Source organism: Archocentrus centrarchus, chromosome 9 (assembly GCF_007364275.1).
Source record: "Archocentrus centrarchus isolate MPI-CPG fArcCen1 chromosome 9, fArcCen1, whole genome shotgun sequence".
Taxonomy (NCBI): domain Eukaryota; kingdom Metazoa; phylum Chordata; class Actinopteri; order Cichliformes; family Cichlidae; genus Archocentrus; species Archocentrus centrarchus.
The window spans coordinates 12,600,301-12,626,627 of NC_044354.1; the positions used below are offsets into that span (position 1 = coordinate 12,600,301).

Below are 26,327 nucleotides of genomic sequence, written 5' to 3' on the forward strand. Positions count from 1 at the left end.
TTGCACTTGCAAAACTGTTTGCAGTGACTTCTGGTAAGAGGCACCGTGAGTAATGTAAGTTTCAACTTGTAAACTGCCAAACAAATTTTTGCCAAATCTAGTTTAAGGAATTTTGTTAGCTCAGATTAGAAGTTACTGACGGGCTTGCAACATATGTATTTTCTACTTTCTAAGGTGGGCAGGAGCCTCTTCTAGTTTACACTTAGCACACTGGAGAGTTCACCTCTAAAACATTGCAATACACGTCCATTTGCACCTACAAAAAATTTCCAACTGACCTATCATGCATGTCTCTTTACTGCAGGAGAATCTAGTGCACCCAAATGAAGTATATACACGGCCAGGAGAAAGATAAAAAACTATGCTCAAGGAACTCTTGGGCAGCCAATGGAGCAGAACCTGGGGCCTAATTTACTCATCTTCAATTCACTTCTACAGAAAGCATTATTAGCTGATATTTGTAGCAGTGTAACTACACTGCTACAAAGTTTAGCAAAAACAATTTACTCCTACTTTGAGCCAATTATCTACCATCTTTAAAGCTCTCTGTGATGGTTAAAGTAACTTCAGACAAACACTTGATGTGGCAAAATGGACTTCAATTCAATACAGCTTTTACCACCCAACCTCCTGGCAGGGAGAAAGGCTGGGGTTAGGACAGGTTGAGATGGGAGGAGGATCATATCAGATGTTTCAACAGTTTTGCTACAGGAGAAAAATTACCACAGCTACAAATCCCTCTTAGAGGAGAAAGAAATAAAGCAAAGAGAAAGAAGAGGATGGGGAGCAGAAAGAGCAGTGACAAAAGCTCATCCAAAAAGATTACATCTTGTACGATAACCTGGCTTGAATGTCAAGAAAGGTGATAGGTAAGCAGACATTTTGAATTCCCAGAGTTTGCTTGGTTTAGCCCTGTGATGTCAAACATGGCATCCCCAACACTGTAGTGCTAGTCATATTCAATTAGGCCTGGAATGCCGCTGTAATTATCTGAGAGACCTCACCACTACTGTGCTGATACATTTATCACAATTTACTAATGTGCTAAAATTTTGATAGTATTAACTGAACTAAATTTGTGTCCGTGTCAGTGTCTCAAAACACCTTTGAGGCAAATTTCTTATATGTATTTGACAACTTTTTTTTAGAAAAAATAAGTACATAACTATTTGCTATGAATGATATATTATTTCACATACTATTTTAAAGGTCACAAATCCCATCATAAAAAACACGTTCAAACAAATCTTCATGGTACATAACCATAGTGATCAAAGGATAATCAAGGACAACAACAACAACAACAAAAAATCACTTTATAATAAAGCCTGAAAAAATTATATTTAAAAAAACCATAAGATATTCTGTATGGCAGCATGGAAGAAGAGTGACACAGAGGAAGAAAACACCAGTAGAAATAGAGATCATGGACTACAGAGAAGACAGTAGAAACATGAGAGATAAAACTACACAGAGGCAGCAGGCAGACTGGAAAACAGGCAGAGAGAGATTTAAAAAAAAAAAAAAAAGAGCTCTGTGCTAGCATCACACCCATAGACATGGACATGACAATGAACTGTGTAGTGAGGTTTGAATCAAATCTCTGGTTTTGTCTTTGATATTCACCTGTCAAAATCAGCAGAGACTGGAAGCAACATTAACACTTCAATTTCACACACACATTCACCAGCAGATAAAACCAGAAGCTGTAATTTCTATTAAAATGCACTAAAACAAAGCAGGGAAAGATTAAGCTCTGGTTGAGAATCATTACAGGTATATTGTGCCTAAACCATAAAATACATTTATCTCTGTCAGTAATCTATGGTGGCTGTGTTAAACAGCATTACACTTAATAAAATGCATCTATTTTTCCTATTTAATTTAACCAGGTGGGTCAATTACAAACAAAGTGAAAAGCTGCCTTGAGCATGAAAGTGCATCAGCCTTGTTTTGGTTAAACCACAGACAGATATTGAAGTTTGGATTTGTTTTTGTTTTGTTGCTGTTTTTTTTTTTTTGTTTTGTTTTTTTTTTCTCAAAGCAATCAATTTCTTCCGCAGAGCTCAAGGTCACTGAGAGAAATGTGATAGATTCTCCAAGGATTACAACACAAGCAGTGTCAGACATTCAGGGTATTGCATCTCATGCAATACACAAGACACACAAAAGGCAACCTCTCTGTACAAAAACAAATTAGGCATCTGCTGTAAACACATTTACAGTCAGGTACATAATTTGTTGGACAAATTCACAGTTTTTGTTGTTTTGCTTCTGTACACCACCACAGTAGATTTTAATGAAACAATCAATATGTGATTCAGCTTTCGTTCAAGGGCTTTTACAAAAATGTAGCATTTACTGTTTAAGAATTACATTTTTATACCTTAATCCTTAATCCCACTGACACGCTTTCTATAGAGGAAGCACAGTCGGGGTGAGGAGGGTGACTCACCCGTCACTGGGGGTGAGGTCACTGAGGTATTTAAACAACTCCTTGGTGGCAGAGTTCCTGAAGTCTCTGGATGTTAAAGGGCTGTCTTGGTTGACACGTCTCTGCAACGTTGTGTGGAGATCTGGGGCGGTGCCATTGAATTGATAGACTGGTGTGATGGTTCCCATCTTCAAGAAGTGGGACCAGAGGACGTGCACCAACAATCAGGGGATCACACTTCCTAGCCTCCCCAGGACGTTCTATGTCAGGGTGCTGGAATAGAGAGTTCATCCATCAGATTTTGAAGGAACAATGTGGTTTTTGTCCTGGTCGCGGAATGCTGGACCAGCTCTTTATCCTCTCAAGGATATTTGAGTGTGCATGGGAGTTTGTCCATTCAGTCTACATGTGTTTTGTGGATCTGAAGAAGGCATTTGAGCATGTCCCTCAGGGTATCTCGTGGAGGGTGGTGCGAGAGTGTGGGGTGTCTAACCCATTGTTACGGGCCATTCAGTCCCTTTACAACTACAGAGAGAACTTGGTCTGCATTGCCAGCAATAAGTCTGACTCGTTTCCAATGGGTGTTGGACTCCACCAACACTTTCATCATATACTGATTGTTTGATGTCAAATCCACTGTGGTTGTGTACAGAGACAAATATACAAAAGAAGTAAAAATTTGTCTTTGTCCAACAAACTGTGGAACTTACTGTATTTCGGTTCAGTCAAGTACACTGGGAGTATGATAGAAAGTGAGGACATTTTACAAGGCTGAAACATTAATATATCAGTTTTGTTACCCAATAAGTGTCAGGTCCTGGGATGATGTTCTTGGAGACTTTGAATCGATCTTCTCTGGAGGACATCAGGGCCAACTTTGGAGAAGAGTTTACACTTGGGTTGTACTGCCCTGGGCCTGATCAACAGAGACAAACTTTAAACATGTTTTAAGACAGTCAAGAAAAGCCAGCGTTATGCCCCTAGTAATGACTTGCTATCTTAGTTCGTTGTAATTAAGTTTATGTCTCCTAACCATAGCAGTCTAGCAGAAGTGCATTCTGGGAGATAAGCTAGCTAATCCTGTCTACAGCTCCTCAGTTTGAAGCTATTCTTTCTCCCCCTTTGCTAAGTCATTGTCTGTAAGTATTGTTTATATACTACTTGTGTTGCTAGATTGAGTTTACTTTGTGTTTCACTAGTGCCTTTGTTTCATTAGCTTGATTGTGTTTACCATGTAAAATCATTTTAGACTCCTATCCTAAATTATTGGTAGAAATTTATATTTTTATTGAATACCAAATTCTATGTAAGTGTTTAAGTGTTATGTTTTTGGTTTTGAGGTAAGTTTTAAAAAAATAGCTGACATGTAACTGTCTGCACATTTTGCCTTCAGTAAAGATAGGGGTTCTATAGCAAACTTGTTGTGGCAGATAAGAAGTTTGTGTTTTTTAATCTCTGGAAAATGCTATACTGTTTGTTCCTTACATACTGGAGGAAAAAAACAGTACAAATGTTGTGTACAAACTAGGGGTGGGACTCGATTAAAAAAATTAATCGAATTAATTAGAAGCTTTGTAATTAATTAATCGAAATTAATCACATTTTAATATTTAACATGAGAAATATTAATTTAAGTTTGTTTGATGAATGAATCAATATACATAAGCTTAAACTTCAAAATCTTGTTTATTTTCCCACCAGTCTACTACACAGACCAACGAAGGGCGGAAGTGCTCCTGTGATAAGCAAACTCCTGAAATTAAAGTTAATCATAATAACTGGATAGTTTTATTCAACATTAATGTCTCACTTAATATAGTTGGAAATTAATCATTCGACCAGCTGTCTTCCTTGATGTTGTTATGCTTGTTTTAATAGCTTATTTTGAATTAAAGACTTAAAATTAAACCACAAAAAGGAGAAAAAGTTCATTCTCCGTTTAACCAGCTGCTTTTCCACCGCTGTGCTTAGCACTCAGGCTTGCTGGGCACTTGCATATCAGACGACGCTGATATGAACGCTAGCCGCTCACTTCCAATCTTTGCGGTCTTCGTAGGCTGCAAAGGCCCAGGTCTACGTGGGCCGGGTCCTTCGAAGGATGCGGCCCCTGAATTTGGACATTGTGTGTCGATATAATCTGTATGCCTGGAACTCGTGCAATGAGAAACGTTCCAAGGTGCAAAGTGCAATTAAAATGCGTTAAAATTTTAAATTCGTTAATTTCCCTGTAATTAATTAATCGAAATTAACGCGTTAAAGTCCCACCCCTAGTACAAACCTAATCAGTCAAATAGGTATGGATGCTACCCAATACAACTTCAAATCTAAGGTTGCTAGAATAATGTACCACCTAACTTTTAAAGAGTTATGAAAAGAAGTTTATAATTGATTTTTTAAATGGTTTAATGGACCTATATGCTACGGATCATATTCTTTGCATTTATAATTATGATGAGGGGGAAAAAAGAGAAAAATAATTCATTATTCGTCTGAAACACCTTTACAGTAAGGCAGCAGTAAGTGCTAGTCGGCTCCAGTGGCTAAATGCAATCAACTTATGACTACACAGAGAGTTAAAAACACCTTGAGCAACTGCTAATGTCACAGACCATTGTGAGTAACACAGTCATTAATTTTTGTTCAGAACTAATGAATAGTTAAACGCTCTCTCCTACCATTATCAGAAATATGATCACGTTAGAGCCAGCATGATAAGTAATATAATGTTCCATATATTATAGGCCTATTCATAAATGCAAATTCAACAATGGGAAAAAAGGCATGCACATATCAGTGTGTATAGTGTGTGTTTCTAAGTTTGCCTTTAAGTGTCCATATATTTATGTCTACATAACTGCTTGGGGGGGGGGGGGGGGGGGGGGGGGGGGGGGCATAAATCTGTGCGTGTATGCATTTCTAGTAGAAACAATTCTGCAAACAGTCCAAATCTATTTATATGCAAATTGGATTTTGGTTAAACGGTTTCAGGTGTCTCCTGGGTTCAGTCCCTTGGTGAAAGGGGGCTAGTCATAAATTATCCAAGTAAGTCATGAATCTATCAATTTTGAAACAACATTTTTCAATGGGAGTGTAACTCAGGTAAATATTAGGTTAGAGGCCCATAGAGATGATGCTAATTAGACTGTATGATAGCAAAGGGAGGCACTGTACAGTTTGTGAATGTTTAACACTGAAAAGAAAGGAAGGACCGACCCACATGCAGATGGAGCCATTTCTCTTTACATAATATCTATGTGGGTACTTATTATTATATATTTTGGAGGGGCCCACTAAACCTGTGGATCCCAACTACTTCACAGAGGACCAAATTGCTGGACCCAACATAGTTAACACTTCAAATTGGGTTTAACACTTTGTTTGTATTTGATAGATCTAGGGTTAGGCATTCACTTGGGAAAGTAAGGGTTATGGTATAGGGCAGGGAAATGCATTGCTTCAATTGACAGGCCAAACACATATAAGTATGTAAGTATAACATACTTGTACTTTTAAGTGTTATACATATAACAAGTAAAACAAGTGTGTGTGTGTGTGTGTGTGTGTGTGTGTGTGTGTGTGTGTGTGTGTGTGTGTGTGTGTGTGTGTGTGTGTGTGTGTGTGTGTGTGTGTTACACCTGGAATGCTAGAGTCACTGTGTAGGAAGAAATTATCCCTCGGTGCAGCAGACAGGAAGCAGCTATGCCGTTCTTAGCATCTTCATTTCGGGGTTCTAAGTAGTGGCCATTAACCTTCTCAAATGTCTGACTCACATTGTATCTGCTGGGTGCAGGAGAATCCTACAAGAAGAGAAGAGCAGAGCAAAGAAGAGTAATGATATATTGGAAGGAACTGACAGTAACATTTATGCAACAAAATGAAATGCACAAAATGTGTAGTTTTCCCTTTTTACATTACACAGCTGCAAGGTCAGCCATCTGTTATCAAAACACACTCAGATGGTCAGACTTATTACAGTGTTACTCATGTATGCATGAATATTGGCATGCAAATGCAAGGACATCCAAACAATGTCAAACCCTCTTCATCAAGGCTCTTGCTTTTATCTAAATCTAAACACTGTAACAAGCTTTGAAAAGAAATATTTCAGTTAATTCATATCAAAATGCAAAATAGGTTTTTAGTTTTCATTCTTAAATTCTTTCTTAACTAAAATAATATTGTAAACTTAAAAAACTAAAAAAATATAAGGTTTTTAAGAGAATGATGTAAAAATAATGATAATAATATGCAAAATGTCTTCTGTTATAGTGTTAATTAATTTTGTCAATTTTGTCAACACATGTTTATTGAGAATGAAATGTGACCATGTGATCACACCTGTGGCTTCGCACAGATCCCGCCCCCAGGGAGCAGTCTGTGGACAGCACCTCAGGAAAAGACACCCTCTTAGTCAAAGTGCCTTTAGCATAGCAAGCCAGGCTCTTTCCAAGGGTGGAGAGCTAACATGCAAGGAGCGGTTATCACCAGCCTACTTTGAAGGTGACGTGACACACAAAGGAATCATTATTAAAAGCCTGAGTGCCACAGCGGCTATCATAGATGTCATCATGCCCAGTAATTGTAAAATCATGTGGAAATGCAGTTTGCACCCAAAGTGAAATTGAGCAAGGCCACTCTGTGCTCTGACAGACATTCACAACTGGAAACTGAGAAGATTTCGAGCCTGAAAAACAAGATCTGCTGGCTCAGGGTTAGCAAGCTTTTTTGAAAATTTACTGAGAAAATCAGACTTTGAATGTGTGACACAATGAGCAGCAACAGCTGCATTGCCACTTGCTTTCTGGAGCCCAATCATCCAGACAGACTAACATGCAGATGCTCCAATACCTGCCTGAGTCTCAGTTGGTCCAACTGAGGCTCTTGAAAATTTGCAGAGGTTGAACAGAATAGCTGTGGGGCCTCCCACACCATGGTTGTGGGACAGGGTTGGCTCCATAGGCAGTGGATTAAGCAAGCCAGCCAATAAGCCAGAAAGCCAGCCTTCTCTACAGCATCCAGGTCCAAATACTATTCCTAGCCAGGTACAGTGATGCAGATGGACAAGGGTTGGCTCCATGTGGAGGTTAAACATCTGGAAACATGGGCAGGTAGTTTTTTACTCCTCAGCTTAAAAAGCCTGATGAGGTATTGTTGTCACCCCACTGGGTGCGCAGGTAGGCGGCCAACTTTTAACTTTGTGAATGCAATATCTCAATGACAATTTCACCTGGGATTTTCAAAATCATACCATAGATGCATCTACTAAAAATCTCAGACAAGTTAGAATCTAGGCAACCTTGACCTCAAGGTCGAGGTCATAAAATCTTGTGAATGTGATAACTCGATAATGATGTCAACTACTGTAAGCTTTTCTAATGCAAAAAAATGCACCTACTAAAAATCTCTGACAAGTTTGAATCTCGTCTCATTATCGCGTTCACAAGATTTTCAGAAAACCTGACCACTGACCTTGACCTTGAGGGTCATGATAATAATGTCACCTAGGATTTTTAAATGCTACAATGATCCATCTTCTAAAAAATCCTCCGTCAAGTTAGTCCATAATAATGGAATGGCACTATTATGGTAATGCCAAACACAGGAAGTGACAGTATTACTCAGTGGTTTATTATGATTTTAGCATTTCTATTCCCGGTTCTTACTTAGCCATTTGCTTTTGAATTGATATGGAATTGAAGTCACTAAGGCTAATATGCACCCCATTAAGATCTACTGAGACCTGGTGATTATGTGTCTAGAACTTGTACTTCCAGGGGATTTGTGCCACCTAAAGATTCTACTCTAGGAGGCTGAGCGGTAGCACTGTGGTCAACTATTTTCCTCACTGTAGCTCTGGGTGTATTAAGAACCCCTATAAACCATGACAATTTCTGAGCCAGCAGAAGAGAGCCACTCTACCTGCAGCTTCTCAACTGCACAGTGATACAGAGAAAAGTGACATACTGTATCTTCTTGGCCAACCAGGCAGCAGGGGCGGCATACTGGGCTGAAGACAGGCTCTCCTATTCTCTTGTTCTTTCTCTGACAACCCATGCATGTCAGGAGAAGGTCATTCTGTGTGACAGCAAGTCTTTCCCAGCACTTTCTCCACAAATATTACCTTCCTTTTCAGGGTCTTTGTCATGCAAAGAGAAGCTGTGCCCCAGAGGACAGGGGCATACATAAGACTTCTTTGAATGCTTTGGTTTGGTACTTATGCCAGACTGCAAACCAAAAATACAGTGCACTGGAAATTCAAAATTTGTATTCCACAGGCAGTCTGCTCACCAACTGAAGCATTGGTGGCTAGCACCAATAATGGAAATTCAACTAATTTCAAGTTGGTAGCTGATAAGAGAGCCAATAGCAGCAGCAAAACTAGCCCGGCAGAGGTGTTCTTAGTGAGTTGAAAACAGCAAGAACTGAGGAGTGACTGTGATGATATGGTAATGTATGTGCAGGCAGGGCCTCACATATGTAATCACAGGTCACAGGTCAAAAGTCTGAATAGAAGTGTCTTTAGCCAGGACATGAAAGGGCATGATATCTATACTACAGTCCTGTAGTATAAGATACCGTGCCTTTCATGTGTCCAAACTTTTGACACACTGAGTGTGTCCAAAACTTTTGACTGGTACTGTATACATGTTAAACTGAACAAATCAACTGAAAGGAAGCACACACACAGATACAATGAAAGTTTGTAGGTACTGTGCTTCTGCAAAGAAGAAACAATGTCAGAACCACATCTCCAACATGTCATAGGTAATTTCAGGCATATAGATTCCATATCAGACTATCATAACCTCAGTCCTTAATGAATATTAATAAAGAGCAAATTCATGGAAGCACCCTTGCTGATACCAGTCATAGAATTTTGAATCTGAAATGGAGAATGGGTGAATCATGGGTAAAACTCGCACTTCCACTGCTGCAGAGGAACCTCAGTTGCTGGGGATTTGTCTCATCGGCGGGTCTCTGAATAATTAATGTTGAAGGCTGAATATAGCAGCACGATCCATTTATCCTAAACATAGGAAAGCTGTCATTTACCTCAAGCTGTCATTTCCCAACCGCTGCTTTCTCCTCTCCTCCTAGGTAGCCGTCCATCTTTAATCACTTCTAACCGCGGTCATTTAGCTTTTCATTATAGACACAGCAGGGGGAACAAGGAGGCAAGCACAACATGTGTACAGCAGTATAACCTCACACAAAACATGGAAACATTTAACTTATTGATGCACAGAGAAATAAAAATCTATGCGAAAAGAAAAATTAATTTGAATGACGGTGAAGAAAATTTGCAGCCCTGTACCAGTCTCTCCTAGTCTGGCTGGTTTGGTTGGTGTCATCGTTGATTTAATATAACGGACACCTGTGGGCACATCTGTGGAGCCCTATGGTCTATAATTATACTGGAATATGGAACAAACCATGTTCCCAGTAGTAGTCATCAACTATTGACAGCACACTCAGGTTGACTTTAATTACACACCCTTGACATTTAGACAGCTCAATACTTGCCATCTGCACACACACACAAATACACACACACACACAAACTTTTCTTGATGATTCTGTCACATTGCCCTTGACTGTCTGAAAGTGACTGAGTGAATATACAGTAGATGCTAGATAGACATTTGTGGCAGCCAGTGCTAGAGAATAACTGAAATTAAATATTGATATATTGGTAGCAGCAACACAGACTGCCAGACCTGACAGTATTTTTATAATGAAAGTGGTTCAAAAAATTAACAAAAAAAAAATAAAAATGTTATATGTAAAATTAAAAACAGTTCCTGTTTATCAAGACTGAGCATAATTAACAGAAAAGTGATCAAGGAAATCACTACAATATGAAGTCATGGTAAATACTGCATGCACGAATATCTAAATATTGAATTGTATGTACAATGGGATGCCACTGAATGCATACAGTATGTCCTGAATTTGACCCTACAAGGATATTCAGCACATGAACAGTTCAACCCAGCAATGCAATTCATGTTAAGCAACGAATCAAAATCAAAGGAAACAAGGACTGAAATGTCTCACTGAAGGATTTCAAAAATAACTACCAAAAACTGAGGGAATATGTGTGCATCGCCACATCAGTTATTGGACCTGACATTGTTATGTCAAGAGGCTGCTGCTGCTGTTTGAAAAAATAAATAAATAAATAAAAAAATCTCTTCTCGAGAAGGCATGATTTCACATTATAGTGAGGGTCTCTGTGGAGCATTCAGTTTATTCATCAAAATGTTTGGAACACACCTCTCAGAACTGTTACCTTGACCAAGAAAAATGAAGTTGTGGCAAGAATTTTTCCCACTTTCTTAACTTTACAAAATGTTATGTTCTTAAGTTTGTCCTGTGCTTCTAGGCTTTAGAAAGCAGCCTCTGCATTACTGATAGTTATTTGTAGTTACTTATATATACTCAAAATACTTTACAATCATGCCATATTCAATCATCAAATATAAATATTGCTTATTTCTACTTTTTTCATGCACATCATATAAAATATAATTTCTTCAAGAACTACCAGTTTACTATAGCATTATCAACACACATTCTCACTCATAGCCAGCTTTAGAATAATTTTGTCTCGGCAAAATGCAAACACAAAGTGAGAGATTTTATATTATCTTCTTACAGTACAGCATTTCTTTCACACCACGCCCTCTCATACTAATGACTCAAGTGCACTTGACAGTGGCAGTATTAATGATTTGGCAGTATGCGTAGTGACAGCTTGACTAATGGTCAGGCACAACATGAGGTGTGTGTGTGTGTGTGTGTGTGTGTGTGTGTGTGTGTGTGTGTGTGTGTGTGTGTGTGTGTGTGTGTGTGTGTGTGTGTGTGTGTGTGTGAGACCGTGCTTGAATTCTCACACGAGGACTCCATTCCATTCTTCATCATCTCATTACTCTTAAAGCCTTTCACTCTTCCTTTCAGAGCAAATATGCTATTTTCAGACTCTGTACTTCCAAATTTGACTTTCTCTCGCTAGATCTCTGTCTTCATCTGTCTATGTGTCAACCAATAACCATGACATCGTCACATATTCATTATAACACCACAGCACTCTCTCATCTTCCCAGGTTAAAAATTAACTTGGTACTGTAGTTGTGAGTATTTGCTATTAAATAAAAAATTTTGAGTTGGACAATTGTCAAAGGCTCGATTAGGAATCTTGTTGGTAACCAGTCTGCAGGTCTCTAGGATAATATAACCTGTTTGCAATGTAAAGAGTTTCAGATCCTTAAATTCTTTGTTTAATTTTGTCCTCAAGTGTGGGCAATTAAAACACTCTACTTAATTTTCAAAAGTGCTTAGACATCTGGGCCTGTGTTCAACACTCTAAGAGTACTGTTGGCCTAAATCATTCAGGCAAAGGAAATTTTCCTTAGCAATTCTGAGCAAGGAAAGAGCTGCGATTGTGTAGTTTGCCCAGTTGTTATATAAAGGGCCTTACTGGTTGATTGACTAAATAAATAAATAACTGGGTGATAAAGGGCATAGACTGTAAATCTAAAGGTACTTAAAGGTAATTTGTTTATATGACTTTCCACCATGACATGACAGGCGCGTCACCATTTTTTTGTTTAATCAGCAGCATTTATTTTCTTTTGCATTTGTTTTTTTGTCTCATGTAACAAAATGGAGTGATGATATTTAAATGAAAAGAGAACACCCAGAAAAGACCGTCTATCTCAGTGTGTCATAGGCACAGCTGGTGCCTCATCACAGAGCCTGATAACCATCTGTCTGATTTTAGTAGTGAAGGTATGGTTGGTGTCGTAAGGCCTTAATGAGGTTTTAGACAGGTCTTCAATATAGATGCAATGACAGAAGGAAACCATATGGGTCCCATTTGCTTCCTATTCACACTTTATAGGCAGCAGTTATTCTAACAATTTGCTGACGGGTACAGTTTTCTGCTGTGTTTTGTAGTCTTGTAATCTTGCTTTCTCCTTTATTTATTTTTATCGTCTTTCTTTGCATATTTACTATTATCATCTTGCCTTGTCTTTCTCTTTCCTACTTGAATTCCTTTTTCTGCCCATTTTTGCTACCTACTTCTCCACCACTCATTCTTATGTAAAAGTGCTTGACTTTCTATTTTACCAGCCTTTGTTCTCTCAGCTCAACATCTAATGTCACAACTTACATGTACACATTCATAACTGGTTGGATTGTGAGGAACATCAGTGTGAAAGGTTTACATTTCTGCCTTGATAAACCACAGTGAGCCCACATCATTTTCAAACCAAGACCTAAAGGGGACCTAATATGCTTTTCCTTTTTTCTGTCATTTCTGCTGTTATAATGAGGGATGCTCATATTAAACATTGCCAAAAGCTCAGTTTTCAGACAGCTTTACTTATTTCAGACCATTTTTTTCCCACTCTTGGCTGTTATAATGTCAATGAGAGGAAATATCTCCATTATACACTGCTCAAAATTAAAGGCTTAAATTAAAGGAACACTTTGAAAACACATTAAATCTTGATGGGAAAAAAATCTAGATACCTAGATATCTATACTGATATAGACTGGGTAATGTGTGAGCAATGAAAGGATACCAAGAATGAAATAATCAACCTACAGAGGGCTAAATTCAAAGACACCCTAAAAATCAAAGTGAAAAAATGATGAGGCAGGCTAGTCCATTTTGCCAAAATTTCATTGCAGTAACTCAAAATGGTACTCAGTAGTTTGTATGGCCCCCACGTGTTTGTACAGTATGTATGTCTGATAAAATGCTCCTAATAAGATGAAGGATGGTGTCCTTTAAGATCTCTTCCTAAATCTGGACCTGGGCATCACTGAGCTCCTGGACAGTCTGAGATGCAACCTGGTGGTATCAGATGGACCAAAATATAATGTCCCAGAGGTGTTCCACAGTGCTGGGCAGTGAGCAAAGGGCCCACTAGAAGATGGTGAGCCCTCAGGCTCCCCACATGACATCTGTTTCTGATTGTTTGGTCAGAGACATTCATGCGAGTAGCCTGCTAGAGGTCATTTTGTAGGGCTCTGGTAGTGCTCATTCTGTTCCTGCTTGCACAAAGGAGTAGATACCAGTCGTGCTGATGGGTTATGGACCTTCTACAGCCCTGTCCAGCTCTCCTAGAGTAACTATCTGTCTCCTGAAATCTCCTCCATGTTCTTGAGACTGTGCTGGGAGACACAGGAAACCTTTTGGCAATGGCACGTATTGATGTGCCATCCTGGAGGAGTTGGACTTCCTGTCCAACCTCTGTAGGGTCCAGATATCACCTCATGCTACCAGCAGGGACACTGACCCTAGCCAAATGAAAAACTAATGAAAAACAGTCAGAAAAGATGAGGAGGAAAAAATGTCAGTGGCCTCCACCTGTAAAGCCATTCCTTTTTAGGGGGTTGTTTCATTGTTTACACCTCTAGAGCACATACTGTTAATTTCCTCATCACCAAAGCAGCTGAAACTGATTAGCAACCCCCTCTGCTACTGAACTGATTAGAACAATATCCCAGAAGTTTAATTGACTTGATGCTGTACTCTGATTAAAAAGTGTTCCTTTAATTTTTTGAGCAGTGTAGTCACTTTGTTTAATAAGAATGTTGGTGGGAATTGGCTTCAGTAACTTATTTCAGGCAGCACGTGGTGCGGAGGTTGGCACTGTTGCCTCAGAACAAGAAGGTCCTGGGTTTGAAGCCACCTTTCTGTGTGGAGTTTGCATGTTCTCCCCATACTTGTGTGGGTTCTCTTCAGGGTGTACCCTTGGAGAAGTCACCAGCAGAAGAAAATGAATGAATGACTTGAGGGCCTGCACCAAGACCTAGGACACCTAGATAAATAATAGTTTTCCACTTCATGCAAAGCTACTCTAGTGGAGTCCAAGACTAAAAATATGGAGATCAAAATGTGAGCATAATAGGTTCCCTTTAAGTGACTCCTTCTTACTGATTTATGTGGCAATCACTAACCTATCTATAGCGTGGGGCAGGTTAATAATCCTGTATAAAGTCTGACACCCACAGCTGGGGCCTGGATGATCTATGATAGATCCAGCAGTGGTCCAGAAGTGCCCAATTGAGTATAACACCCATGCCAGGCCTTACACCTTGCTGGGCTTTACTCGTCCTGCTGTCCCCTGGCCACCTGCCTAGATGACTCTGTGCTTGGCTCCTAAAATCATCACCTCCTACTAAACAGCTGTCCATAGCCAAATAAACACAAAACACACAGCTGCTGCATAAAACAGATACATGCCCACACCTGCATATACTGGCACACACACACACACACACAAAATGCACTAAACACACAGCTGCTGGCCACAGCTGGTGCCCATACTTTGGACAGAGAACTACACATGTAGGTAGGCATGCACATGCACAGACTGGACACAGCTGCTTAACACGTGTCTCCTTCCTCAACACAAGTAGGGAGACAAAGAGAGAGAGAAAGGAAGAAACATCAAGAAACCGATTAACTGACAGCAGAAAAGAAAAGATGTGGCACAAGATAATGAGAGGGGAGAGAAAATGTCTAGAGATGGGCAAACCAAAAGATAATGGTATACAAGCAAAAAGAAAGCTGTAAAAATTAGAACAAACAACTAAAGCTGAGAAAACTGCCAGCATAAGTGAAACGTAGTCCTCTTAATAGACAAAGACAGGATCAAATTAAAGAACCAGGCCTGCTACATCTCACTTCCCCTAATCCAATCTACAAGTGGAAAATAAGTTTTTAATTTGTTTAAATACTGATCTCTATTCTGGGCAGTGTCACAGGTCTACAGGTATCTGCTGACAATTCCATTATTCTCAAATAAATAAATACAAATGGGACCCAATCTCTCGTTATTTTCAAAAGCAGGTCGATACAAATAAGATTTGACAGACAGAGCCTCGTCCTGATGCTGGACAGAAAAGATGCATCTGAAAGGTTTCATTTATCAAAATTGTGGCATTGCGCATCAAGTTTTGTATTAATGCTGCTAGCTGACAATATTTCTTATTAATATTTCTTATTTGAGTCACTTTGAACTACTGATTTCAAAGAAACTGTTAACACATGAAAGGAGTCATTACCGACTTTATTTAAGACTTTCCTCACCCAAGAGAAGATGGCAAACTGGTGGATGTTAAAGTGAAACACTTTTTCAGTGCTTAACACTAAACTTTTCTTTTGATCCTAGAAAAGCAAAGTGACTAAAAAAACTCTTAATAAGGTTTCAGAAAATGCTTCCAAATGATGCTTAGATATTTCATTCAAAAGGTGTATACTTGGGGTTTTGTGACAGGCAACAAATCTTGGCATCCTACATGTTACTAAGAGTAAACTTGAACAATCACATTAACTAACATTAACCAAGGAGATGACAACTGCTTGCTTTATTTAATTGCCAAAATGAACAGTGTCCTTTTAAGTAGTTTTTTTATATCTGCTAACCCATTAAAAAAAATGTAAAAAATGACCTTTTTTTGTCTGTATGCGATGCAGATATGAGTGCAATGGGCAGTATTTAATGACAACACAGCAAACAGCATACCAGCAATGCATATGGTGGGTGTGGCCTCTGCAAAGGCTTGCTCTAGTTTTATGAATTTGCCAGAAGTCATGTTGTGTTTATCCACCTTCTTCCATAAAACGTCTTTTATTCCGAGTCACAGACTGAGGAGGGGCTGTTTTTCAGTTGGCTTGTTTTATAACAGCAAGACAGCAGGAAGGTAACAATAACCAGGACTTCACAGCAAGAGGGGAAGAGAAGGAGAAAAACCAGAAAAATAATTTCACCAAGCATATGTGATCTTTTTTTCTTCAAGCAATAACTTAGACAGCATCCACACATCATCAAATCTGAAAGTGCAACACAGACAAGTTCCCCATCTGTGCCCTATCACACATTTTAAGATGTACTTGTGTTTCTCTCTCATTTCTTTGTCTTTCCTCTGATGCTCGTGCATCCAGTCGCATTTCCCACGTTTATTTCTGTGCCTCTGATGCATTCCTTTTACTGCCTCTGTGGTCTCCATTATCTCTTATCTTTTACTGTCTCCCCCCGAACCCCCCACCCCATGCTGTCTTCGTACACTGAGAAAGATTTGCAACAATATGCTGTAGTGTTATTAAAGATTATATTTTCATCAGTTATGAATCAATGACTCTGTAGCTATCCTGCTCAAGGGAAATTAAGCCTACTACACCTTAATTAGAGGACAGGTGAGGTCAGAAAAAAGCACTGGAGCATTCAGCAAGTGGCAAATCTTTCAAAAAATCTTCTAAAAGATTAACACACACCATAAATTACATGCCCTTTGTTCACTCTTAACCAATACTAACATTTTACAATAACATTTCAGTGAGGCTTGAAAATCTAAGTCAGCAACGTAATAGCATTACACTGTAATATTATCAAGGCAGGTTTATTTATAGCACATTTAAGCACAATCAATAAAACAATCAGGAAAACAAAAACAGTAAGGGAACATAATTAAAAGCATAATTAAAACATAACTATGAATAATTAAAAATAACTAACTGAATGAAACCGTTGAAAATTAAGACTGAACTGAAATGGCTAAAGAGAAAAGGTGAGTTTTTAGTGGAGATTTGAAAACTGTTAGTTAAGCAGACAACGTGATCGAGATGGGGGGGGTGGCTGGGGGCTGTTCCAGAGTTTCAGAGCTGCGACTGCAAAAGACCGATTGGCTATAGAAGCCAGTCTGGTGCTTGGAGTCACTAAGAGCTGCTGGTAACCATTTGACAAGGGGTATAAAACAGTAACTGCCCTGATAGATATTTAGGGGCAAGCCCATGCAAGCACTTATAAGTGACCAAAGGGATTTTAAAATGAAGCCTTAACTGCACAGGTGGCGTGACGATGCCAAGACAGGTGAAATATCTTTGTGTTTCCATTTTCCAGTCAGGAGTCTGGCAGTAGCATTTTGTACTCTCCGTATTTGTGATAACAGTGCCTTGCTCACTCTGGCATATAAAGAATTGCAGTAATCCAGTCTGGATGTGATAAAAGTATGGATCACCTTCTCAAGGTTATTAAAAGAAGGAAAAGGTTTGACTTCAATGAAAAGTCTTAATTGAAACAAGTTTGGGTTGATGACAGGTTTAATCTGCATGTCTAATTTCAAGATGGAACCAAAAAATGAAACCAATGTTCTTCACAAAACACACGCTTCTTTACACAAGAGTTACAGAATGAAGCCAGAGATCTGAGAGATGAAGTAATATTTGTGAACTGAGCTGCCTGACAGTGAGCGAGATTAAAAAACACAATTTGTTATATTCTCATTGAGGATGAGGAAATTCAGTTTTAACCTCAGCTAAGGAACATTTTCTCTATCGCGTTTTTATGGCGCCATCAACAGTCAAGTTTCTGTCAATAGACTCTAAATATTAATCTCTTATGCGAGGACTGACATGAACTTAACTGAGAACACGCATGCTCTCTTGAAGATAATCCCTCTTTATATTGAACACTATGAGCTCTTTGCACATAAGGTACAGAATGTTGTGATCCAACAGGCAAAATGTGAGTGATTTAAAAGAGAGCACATCCTTTGCCCTCTCAGGCAACACACAGAAATGTTCACTAACCTCACGCCTCCAACAGCAGTATGACTTTGACTATGATTATCTATAGTAGCCCCCAAAACTGTTGAGAAATTAACCTTTTATATTGTATCTGTGCTATTGCTCAAGTTGGTTAGGTTAAGTAAGGTAGCAAGGCCACTTAATTTGTTTAATATATTATTAAGCTTATAAGGGGCTCAGTCATTCTCTGCATAGTCCACATAGACTTTTCACAAATCTGAGAAAATCCATATTTTTGCATTTCTTCTGAATTTGCCTGGGAAAAAACCAAACACGTTATTCACACACCCTTTCTGTCGTGGACCCCGCTGGCCGCTGGACCCCCCACTCTGGGTCTCCCATTCTGGTCATGTGTGTTAACTAAACCTGTGTTGTAGAGGCGGTCCTCCTCCAACCCTCAGCTGCTAAGACACCTGGGCCAGTTTCAGCAGCTGATTATGGTTTGGGTGATCATCTGGCCTACTTAAGTGGAGGAAGACCTACCCTCAATGCCGGACTGTTACTTACAGTATCTCCCAAACCTGGAACCATGGAGTGCATGCCTGAGAGTGGGTGAGCAAGGAAATAAGAGGAGAGCCCAGCAAGCCACCCTTTCCCACTAGCGCAATTCTTTGTTTCGAGCACTGTAAATAAATCACTGAAAGCAAGTCAAACAGCCTGCCTAGTGAGTCCTCACTATCCCTTCAGCCATGACTGCTAGAGGTTGCTTAAATTTTATTTTAAAACTTGGGTAAAACTTGATTTTATAAAGGAAGAGTAATCTATAATATTAGAAAAATATGAAGTGGTTACACACACAATACAGAATGAAATAAACTCAGCTGCTGTTTAGGGATCATTAGTGCTTAACATTAGTGCTTAGAACAATAAAATTGCTGTAAAATTGTTTTCAGCCAACAGGAAAAAAACACATCAAGGAATAAAGTTGTGTCTTAAAATCTGTATTTATTACTGATGCTCATCATGGAAACACAAAGACATTGGACACTACTGAAAAACTTTAGATCCTCCTACTCTCTGCCTACAGAGGTGCGAGGGATCTTCCAGGAATAGTGACACTATTTTCCGGAGAACTGTTTGATCAGTACACGGTGATTTCTTACCTGTTGATCTTTGTCTTCAAATAAGTTACTATGGTGATGTACCTCAGTAAGATGTGAGCCATCTTCCTACTACAGAAAACCCAGGCTTGACCCTGAAGTCACCTGAATAAGACAAAATCCTGCTTTGTAGTACAGGCCTCTGGACAAGATGATTGTCCTTAAAGTAGTTCTAAAGTTTGTTGCTGAGCCATCAGCACTTTTACTCTGTAACATCACACAATTTCCTCCTTTGCTCCTGATGGAAAAGAGAAATGACTATGCCCGGAGGATTTTAATCACTGGAACGTAAACATATGTTGTTTTTGGACATTAGCTCTCTTGGGAGGACAGTCTCCAAAATGCTGTGTAATTTCTGCGCATACTCACGGTCCGTATAACCTGCTCTGATTTTAATGAAGCCCAGGCGTTGCCTTTAGCAGTACCCTCACCATGAAGAACAGACAAAGTTTAGCTATTTTGCACAGTTAATTAATATTGTAAGGGGTCATGAAAATCGCAACTTCTAGAAGTCATGAGCAGAACTTTTAGTCTTGTCTTTATGTTTCTGTCTCTTCACACACACACACACACACACACACACACACACACACACACACACACACACACACACACAAAATTAGGCCACGTTATCAGAACCGCATGAGTACATGTAACCCCAGATTAGAGTGAGATTTGTCTCCCTAAAATTTGATGAACTATATTAATATTTTCAAGGGTTGTGATGCTGAAAAGGCTCTTTTACTTTTACTTCAATGACACCTGTGCATTCATTTTGAAAGACTCATTCTATATGCAAACCTTACCTAAATTTAGACATGAGGAGTATATGGCTGACCAATTTATTAATTATTTCATTACAGACTTCCATCAATCATTTTCTTAAGCACCTGCCACCGGGGTACCTGTTGGTCCTCACCTCTTGAACAATAGCTAATAAATTTTTAGAGGCTGCAAATGTAAGTAAATAAGCATTTGCATACAGAGTTTTCATACAGTGATCAATTTTAGACTGTGCATCCACACAGTGCAGCAACACTCACAAGATACCATCTGGGAAACAAATTGGGTATACTTCACTGAGCACATTCAGTTTTTGTATACATCAAGTATTAGTATCCATGTGGACTGGTATTCAATATATGCCAGTCAGGGTTTTATTTTGTATCAGATCTGAAAGGAAATAAGTGGTATCGCACATCACAAGGAGGTGGGTAAATCAGCTCACACAACAGCACATAGCCGTAGGTCATTTCTTTTCTTATTTTGTTGCTGCAAGCAAATAGAAGAGAGTGGGCAAGTATAGAAAACACGAAAAGAAAGAAAAAGGGAGCAAAAATCTCTCATCTAAAAAAAATAGTCAATACAGCTACGAAATACAACAGCAGGAGTCTATCCACCCCCCGTTTCCTCTTCACTTTTTACTTTTCTATCTATCACATTTATGAAATGTTCGGGAGATATTCAAAGCATGATGGGAGTGTTACTGTCTGATGCCTCAGGGTAGAAGTGTCACTAAGCGCTCATTCAATCACTTAATTGTGCGTGTGCGTATCACTACAATGTTCTTGTGGATTCATAAGAGTTTGCAAATGGACCCATGTAGACATGTTTCAACATTCTGGGTAATATCGGATTATTATATATGTATTTATGTGTTTATGGGTGCAGTAACAGCCCTGTGTGTGTGTGTGTGTGTGTGTGTGTGTGTGTGTGTGTGTGTGTGTGTGTGTGTGTGTGTGTGTGTGTGTGTGTGACCATGCTTAAATTCTCACAGGGACTCACATCATCATCATTACCCAGACAGCTGACAGTAAAATCCATATCGAATCTATAAGTCCATTTTCCTGTTTTTGTTCCTTTCTTTCATCACCCGACTCCCTTGTCTCCCATAAATAGAGGCTGCACCATGACATGCCATTAGCTGTCCATGGATATATCATAAAAATGCAATGAAACACGGAGACAAAAAGTCAATAAGTGACAAACCCTGGGCCGCTGCATATTTTGCAACTCCACCATATCTCGCCCATGGCATATGCAACTGTCACTCTATGACTGACTCCCGTGGCTTTTATTTATCATCTTTAATTTTTCAATCCTTTTTACCATTTGTCCCTCCCATCTTTCTCCCTTGATTTGAACTTTTTTTTCTCTTTCATCAAACACCCACCATCAACTTTTTACTCAGTTCCTTAATTTCACTGCCAATCCCACTCCCATCATTTTCAGTATAATTTCACCACATGGGTTTCTGCATTTTGCTTCATTCTGGAGCACAGAGCAAGTGTTGATACTCTTCAGTTGGATAAATGTATGTTTAGCAAACACTCTAATTATCTCAACCAGAGCTAATAGGATAGATAATTACACAATATACACAGAGGCTCTCTTTCGCATTCTTTTTCTTTCCTTCAATCCCTCCCACTGTTTCTTCCATTCAGTTTCATCTCTCCTTTAATTTTTCTGTCTCTCTCAAAGCCATTATGTGTGGTATCTTTTTCTGAGAGCAATATATTGTTTTTCCACTTGTCATCCACATTAATGGGGGGGTTTTCTTCACTGTGTCAGCCCTTGTCAATGATGTGTCACAAGACATAGTAGGGACTGAATAAGATTTTTATGCTGTACATGGCCAACAGAAAGTATAGGAGGGAAACACAGCAATTTAGCCTCCACATAGCTCCCCCTGATGATACATTTTTAAGGAACTGTGCATCAATATTGGCAGGACACTCTTGAGGCTCCCTCATATATTGTAGGTATGGCAACACCTAACCCTGAAAGCTGAATTATGCATCTGTATTAACTGTGTTTCATGATTAACAATTTCAGCACAAAGAACTTACCTGTCAATCAAAGTAGCAACAGGAAAATTATAATATATGAGTAAGTGTACAATGCACAGAGTCTGTGTATTACCTTAACAAGCAACAGAAAGAGCTGCCAAGCGTGGGGACGGAAGTGTCTCCAGCTAAGAAGTGCTCCCTTTTTTCTATTTGTTTTCATTATTATTTTGGCACCATTGATATATTATGAATCTTGCCTCCAATCAATGTCAGTAGTAGATGTAATAAAAAACATGTTTAATATTGTCTCTCACTGATTCAGTTTCTCTGAGAGAAAATTGTGAAGTCTTCTTCATTGTCAGTAAACGATATTAGTGCAGATAAAGAGAAGTGTGATTGACTGGCAGCGACATTATTACTCTGTTACAGTTTCTTGGATGCGGCAAAAAAAAGAAGACCGTGACAAGAACTTTATATTGTTGACTATTTCAATCAGAAAAAGAAAGTCAAAATAGGTTTTATTTGCTGATGTTATTGTGGGTTATGAGACACTTTATACAGTATTACTCCACTTTTATGGTGGCACGAGGATACAGAAGTTAGCACTTTTGCATAGCAAAAATGTCCTGGATTTAAATCCACCAGCTGGCTGTGGCCCTGCATGGGTTCTCCCGGTACCAGAACTGTGGGCTTCCTTCCATACTCCAAAGACATGCTTGTTAGGTTAATTGGTGATTCTAAATTGGTCATAAAGTGTGAGTGTGAGAAAGCTCACATTGACATGAGAACTCTCTGTGTTAGCCCTGTCTTAGCACTGTGTTATACCAGTGACCTGTCCAGGGTGTATGTAACCCACCTCTTGCCTTCGCAGCGGCCTTGTGGCATATGGATCACATACTAGTGGTTAACACATTCGCTTGGCTAGTGAAAGGTTGCTGGGTCAGTTCCAGCCAGAGACACAAATCCCCGTTGGGGTTGCATCAGGAAGTGCATCTGGTGTAAAACCTTGCCAAATCAAACATGCGGAGCTACCTGCTGTGGTAACCCCGTGTGGCAAGGGAGCAGCTGAAAGTAGCTACTCAACACAGTGGACTAAACCACCCATGTACACGTTCTTCACATAAATTAGAAAGTGCTTTAAGAAATGAGACGTGTGCCGGGAAAGCATAGTGGTTTGAAAATATAAAACCATTCCAGTCAAAAGTTAAAAGTCAAATTTAGAACTGTGAGTAGAGCTTTTACTGCCAGAGAAGCCATTTCTGCCAATCCTGGGGTGTCTTTGCATATTTCAACTTAAAGAGTGTCAAGTGAATCTATTCAATAACTTATTGTGTTCACTGAGTTTTGAGTTTCCAGAAGCTATGGAGGGCCAGTGAGGATGCCAAAGTTATGCTAATGTGTTTTCATCTTGGTGTTCCAATTAAACAATTTTACATAATTAGATGTCCATATGAGCCTCTTCCAGTGTTGTGAAGTTCCCACATAGATCTAGCTAACTAATAAGCCTCTGCAATATTTCCTCATGTTTTTGTATATTTTGACAGTTTTTCTTTGCTGGTGTAGTAGCATGGTTCCAGTCACAATTTTAAGAAAAGAACTGCAACAATTTATTTAAAAAATGATAGGATAATCAATGGAATATTGTTTTAATTTATTCCAGTTTCTCAGATATGTGAATTTGATGTTTTTCTTTCATTGTACTAAACTGAATATCTTGTGGTTTTGGACTATTTTTCAAATGAAGCAAAATATATGAAAATCTGTGCAAACTGGAACCATTTTCCATGTTGTCTTGCGCACTATAAACCACAAATGCCCAAAGTAACTGAATATATTAAGCACTTTCTGACACTGTGCATGTGACAAAAGTGCAGTGACTTGCCCAGTAAACATGAGAACATGAGAAAGGGCAACTGCAGACATTGGGTCTCGTTCATGAAGAGTCCACACACAAATCTGTGCGTAAATCATGCATAACAAACATTTCACACACAAATCAAATCAGTGATTAATCAATATTTTCATACCTGAATTTGTTTATACTCTACTGTCATTATTTACAGTTTTCCAAAACATTCAGACATTCAGTTGCCTTATTATATTATATTTTTTTTAGTTCTGCCAACTTTGGGATTTAAAGTTCAGTATAGTCTAAATCATTTATAATGATTTGAGAATATAGAAACCAGATAATTGCAGGACTGTTGGTAATGCTGGAATTAAACTAAGGGGAGAAAGTGGCAACCTTTAATGATCTGAAAGCACTTTTACAGAATACTGAGGCTCTGCTTCTTCTGTGATTTTCTGCCTTAGTGGTGCAACGCTTCATCTCAGGCATTGGCTGAACTTTTAACTCAGAGAATTTTTTTTTTTTTTTTTGTAATAAATAATCCAGGATTTACTGGCAGTCATTTTACTGCGTATCTCACTGGGTAACTCAATAACTGTAACCCACTGTCCACAATTCAATGACAGCACCAGTGAAAATGTACCCCTTATTGAAGAAATACCTAACACTGTATGACAAACCATTGACAATCCCTCACTCTCACTCATTATAAATAGTGAAAATCCACTAGGACCTCTAACAGTGATGATGTAAGCCAGAGATGTATTTGAAGAAACTGACAGACAAAATGCCAAGTCAAATTTCTCTCCTGTCATTTCAAGGGACAAGGCAATATTTCACTGATTTATAGAAAAGGGAGGAATTCCACTGCCTCTGGTTGAAACATAGGTCCAAATTAAATTCTACTCTTATTCTCTACCAGCACTGCCTGAGGGTATCCCATGACCTTTGCAGCCAGAAGGCCAGTGTCAGGAAGGGGTGGCCAGAAGGAGAAGAGAATGTGGAAAGAGGTATAGAAGGTGAAAGAAAACACTGATGAAAGAGTAAAAAAAAGGAAGATAGATGTACAGAGACAGAATAGAAGTGAAGAAGGACGGTTTGGGGATCAGGGGAAATAATGCTGGAAAACGCTCTGGATTAAAGTGGGAGAGAAAAGCAAACATTCATTTAAGTTGTGCTCTATACTCATAATCATCTCTCCTTTCATATCTGCCATTTCCCAAGAGGATTTGAGTCTTTCTTCCCCCCAGACAGGTAATCAGCTCCTATCAGATCCAGACCTCTGGGTAAAGTGCAGATCTGACATAGCTTCAAGTATTTGAACAAGTCAAGGTGTGTTTGATTTAAACTGTCAGAAATGTAAGAAATCCACCACAAGATAAGACTACACAAGCTCTCCCTAATAAATTATGCAGTCCTTGTTACTTAGTGCACACTTACCAGTCATTTTGTTAGGTACACTGTGCGAGTGCTAAGTTGGACCCTCTTTTGCCTTCAGATCTGCCTTAATTCTTTGTGGCATAAATTCAACAAAGTGCTGGAAACATTTTGGTCCATATTGACATGACAGCATCACACAGTTGCTGCAGATTTGTGGGCTGTACAATCATGATGCAAATCTTCACTCCACCACAAAGGTGCTCTATCGAATTGAGATCTGGTGACTGTGGAGGACATTTGAGTACAATGAACTCAATGTCATGTTCAATAAACCAGTTTGAGATGATTAGACCTTTATGACATGGCACATTATCCTGATGGAAGCAGCAGAAGATTGGTGCACTGTGGTCATAAAGGGATGGACATGGTCAGCAACGATACTCAGGTAGGCTGTAGTACTTAAACAAAGTTCAGTTGGTACTAAGAGGCCCAAAGTGTGCCATGAAAATATCCCTACACTGTTACACCACTACCAGCCTAAACTGCTGATGCAAGGCAGGATGGAGCCATGCTTTCATGTTGTTTACACCAAACTCTGACCCTTCCATCCAAATATTGGTGCAGAAATCGAGACTCATCAGACCAGGTAATATTTTTCGAGTCTTCTATTGTCCAATTTTGCTTAATGTGTGAATTGTAACCTCAGTTTCCTGTTCTTAGTTGACAGGAGAGTCACCCAGCACAGAGATGGTTGAGTGGGAAAATCCCAGAAGATCAGCAATTTCTGAAATACTCAGACCGGCCCACCTGGCACCAACAACTATGCTGCATTCAAAGTCATTTAAATCACCTTTCTTCCCCATTCAGATTGAACGTCCCCAGGTCACCTTGACCCTGTCTGCATGCCTGAATGCAATGAGTTGCTGCCATGTGAGGGACTAATTAAATATTTTACAGTTTAACAAGAAGCTGAACAGGTGAGCTAACAAAGTGGCCAGTGATTGGCTATTTAAGAACTGTTCGGTCATTAAATCTTTAGGAACAGATAGATTTGAAATTCACTGAGAAAATATTTGATAATAAACTGCTACTGAATAAACTGGAATTTATCGGGAAAAAAATAAACACTTCAAAAACAAAATATCTGAAAAATAAGAAGTAACACAGT

General features: G+C 39.1%; 1 protein-coding gene across 1 annotated transcript in view; it reads right to left on the minus strand.

The window, feature by feature from the left end:
• stpg2 (sperm-tail PG-rich repeat containing 2) overlaps nucleotides 1-26,327 on the minus strand; it is a 70,702-nt gene that overhangs the window by 15,744 nt on the left and 28,631 nt on the right. Inside the window, 3 exon segments of the mRNA XM_030738109.1 lie at nucleotides 3,235-3,350; nucleotides 6,070-6,141; nucleotides 6,144-6,231. Of these exon segments, the coding sequence (XP_030593969.1) occupies nucleotides 3,235-3,350; nucleotides 6,070-6,141; nucleotides 6,144-6,231 (276 nt within the window).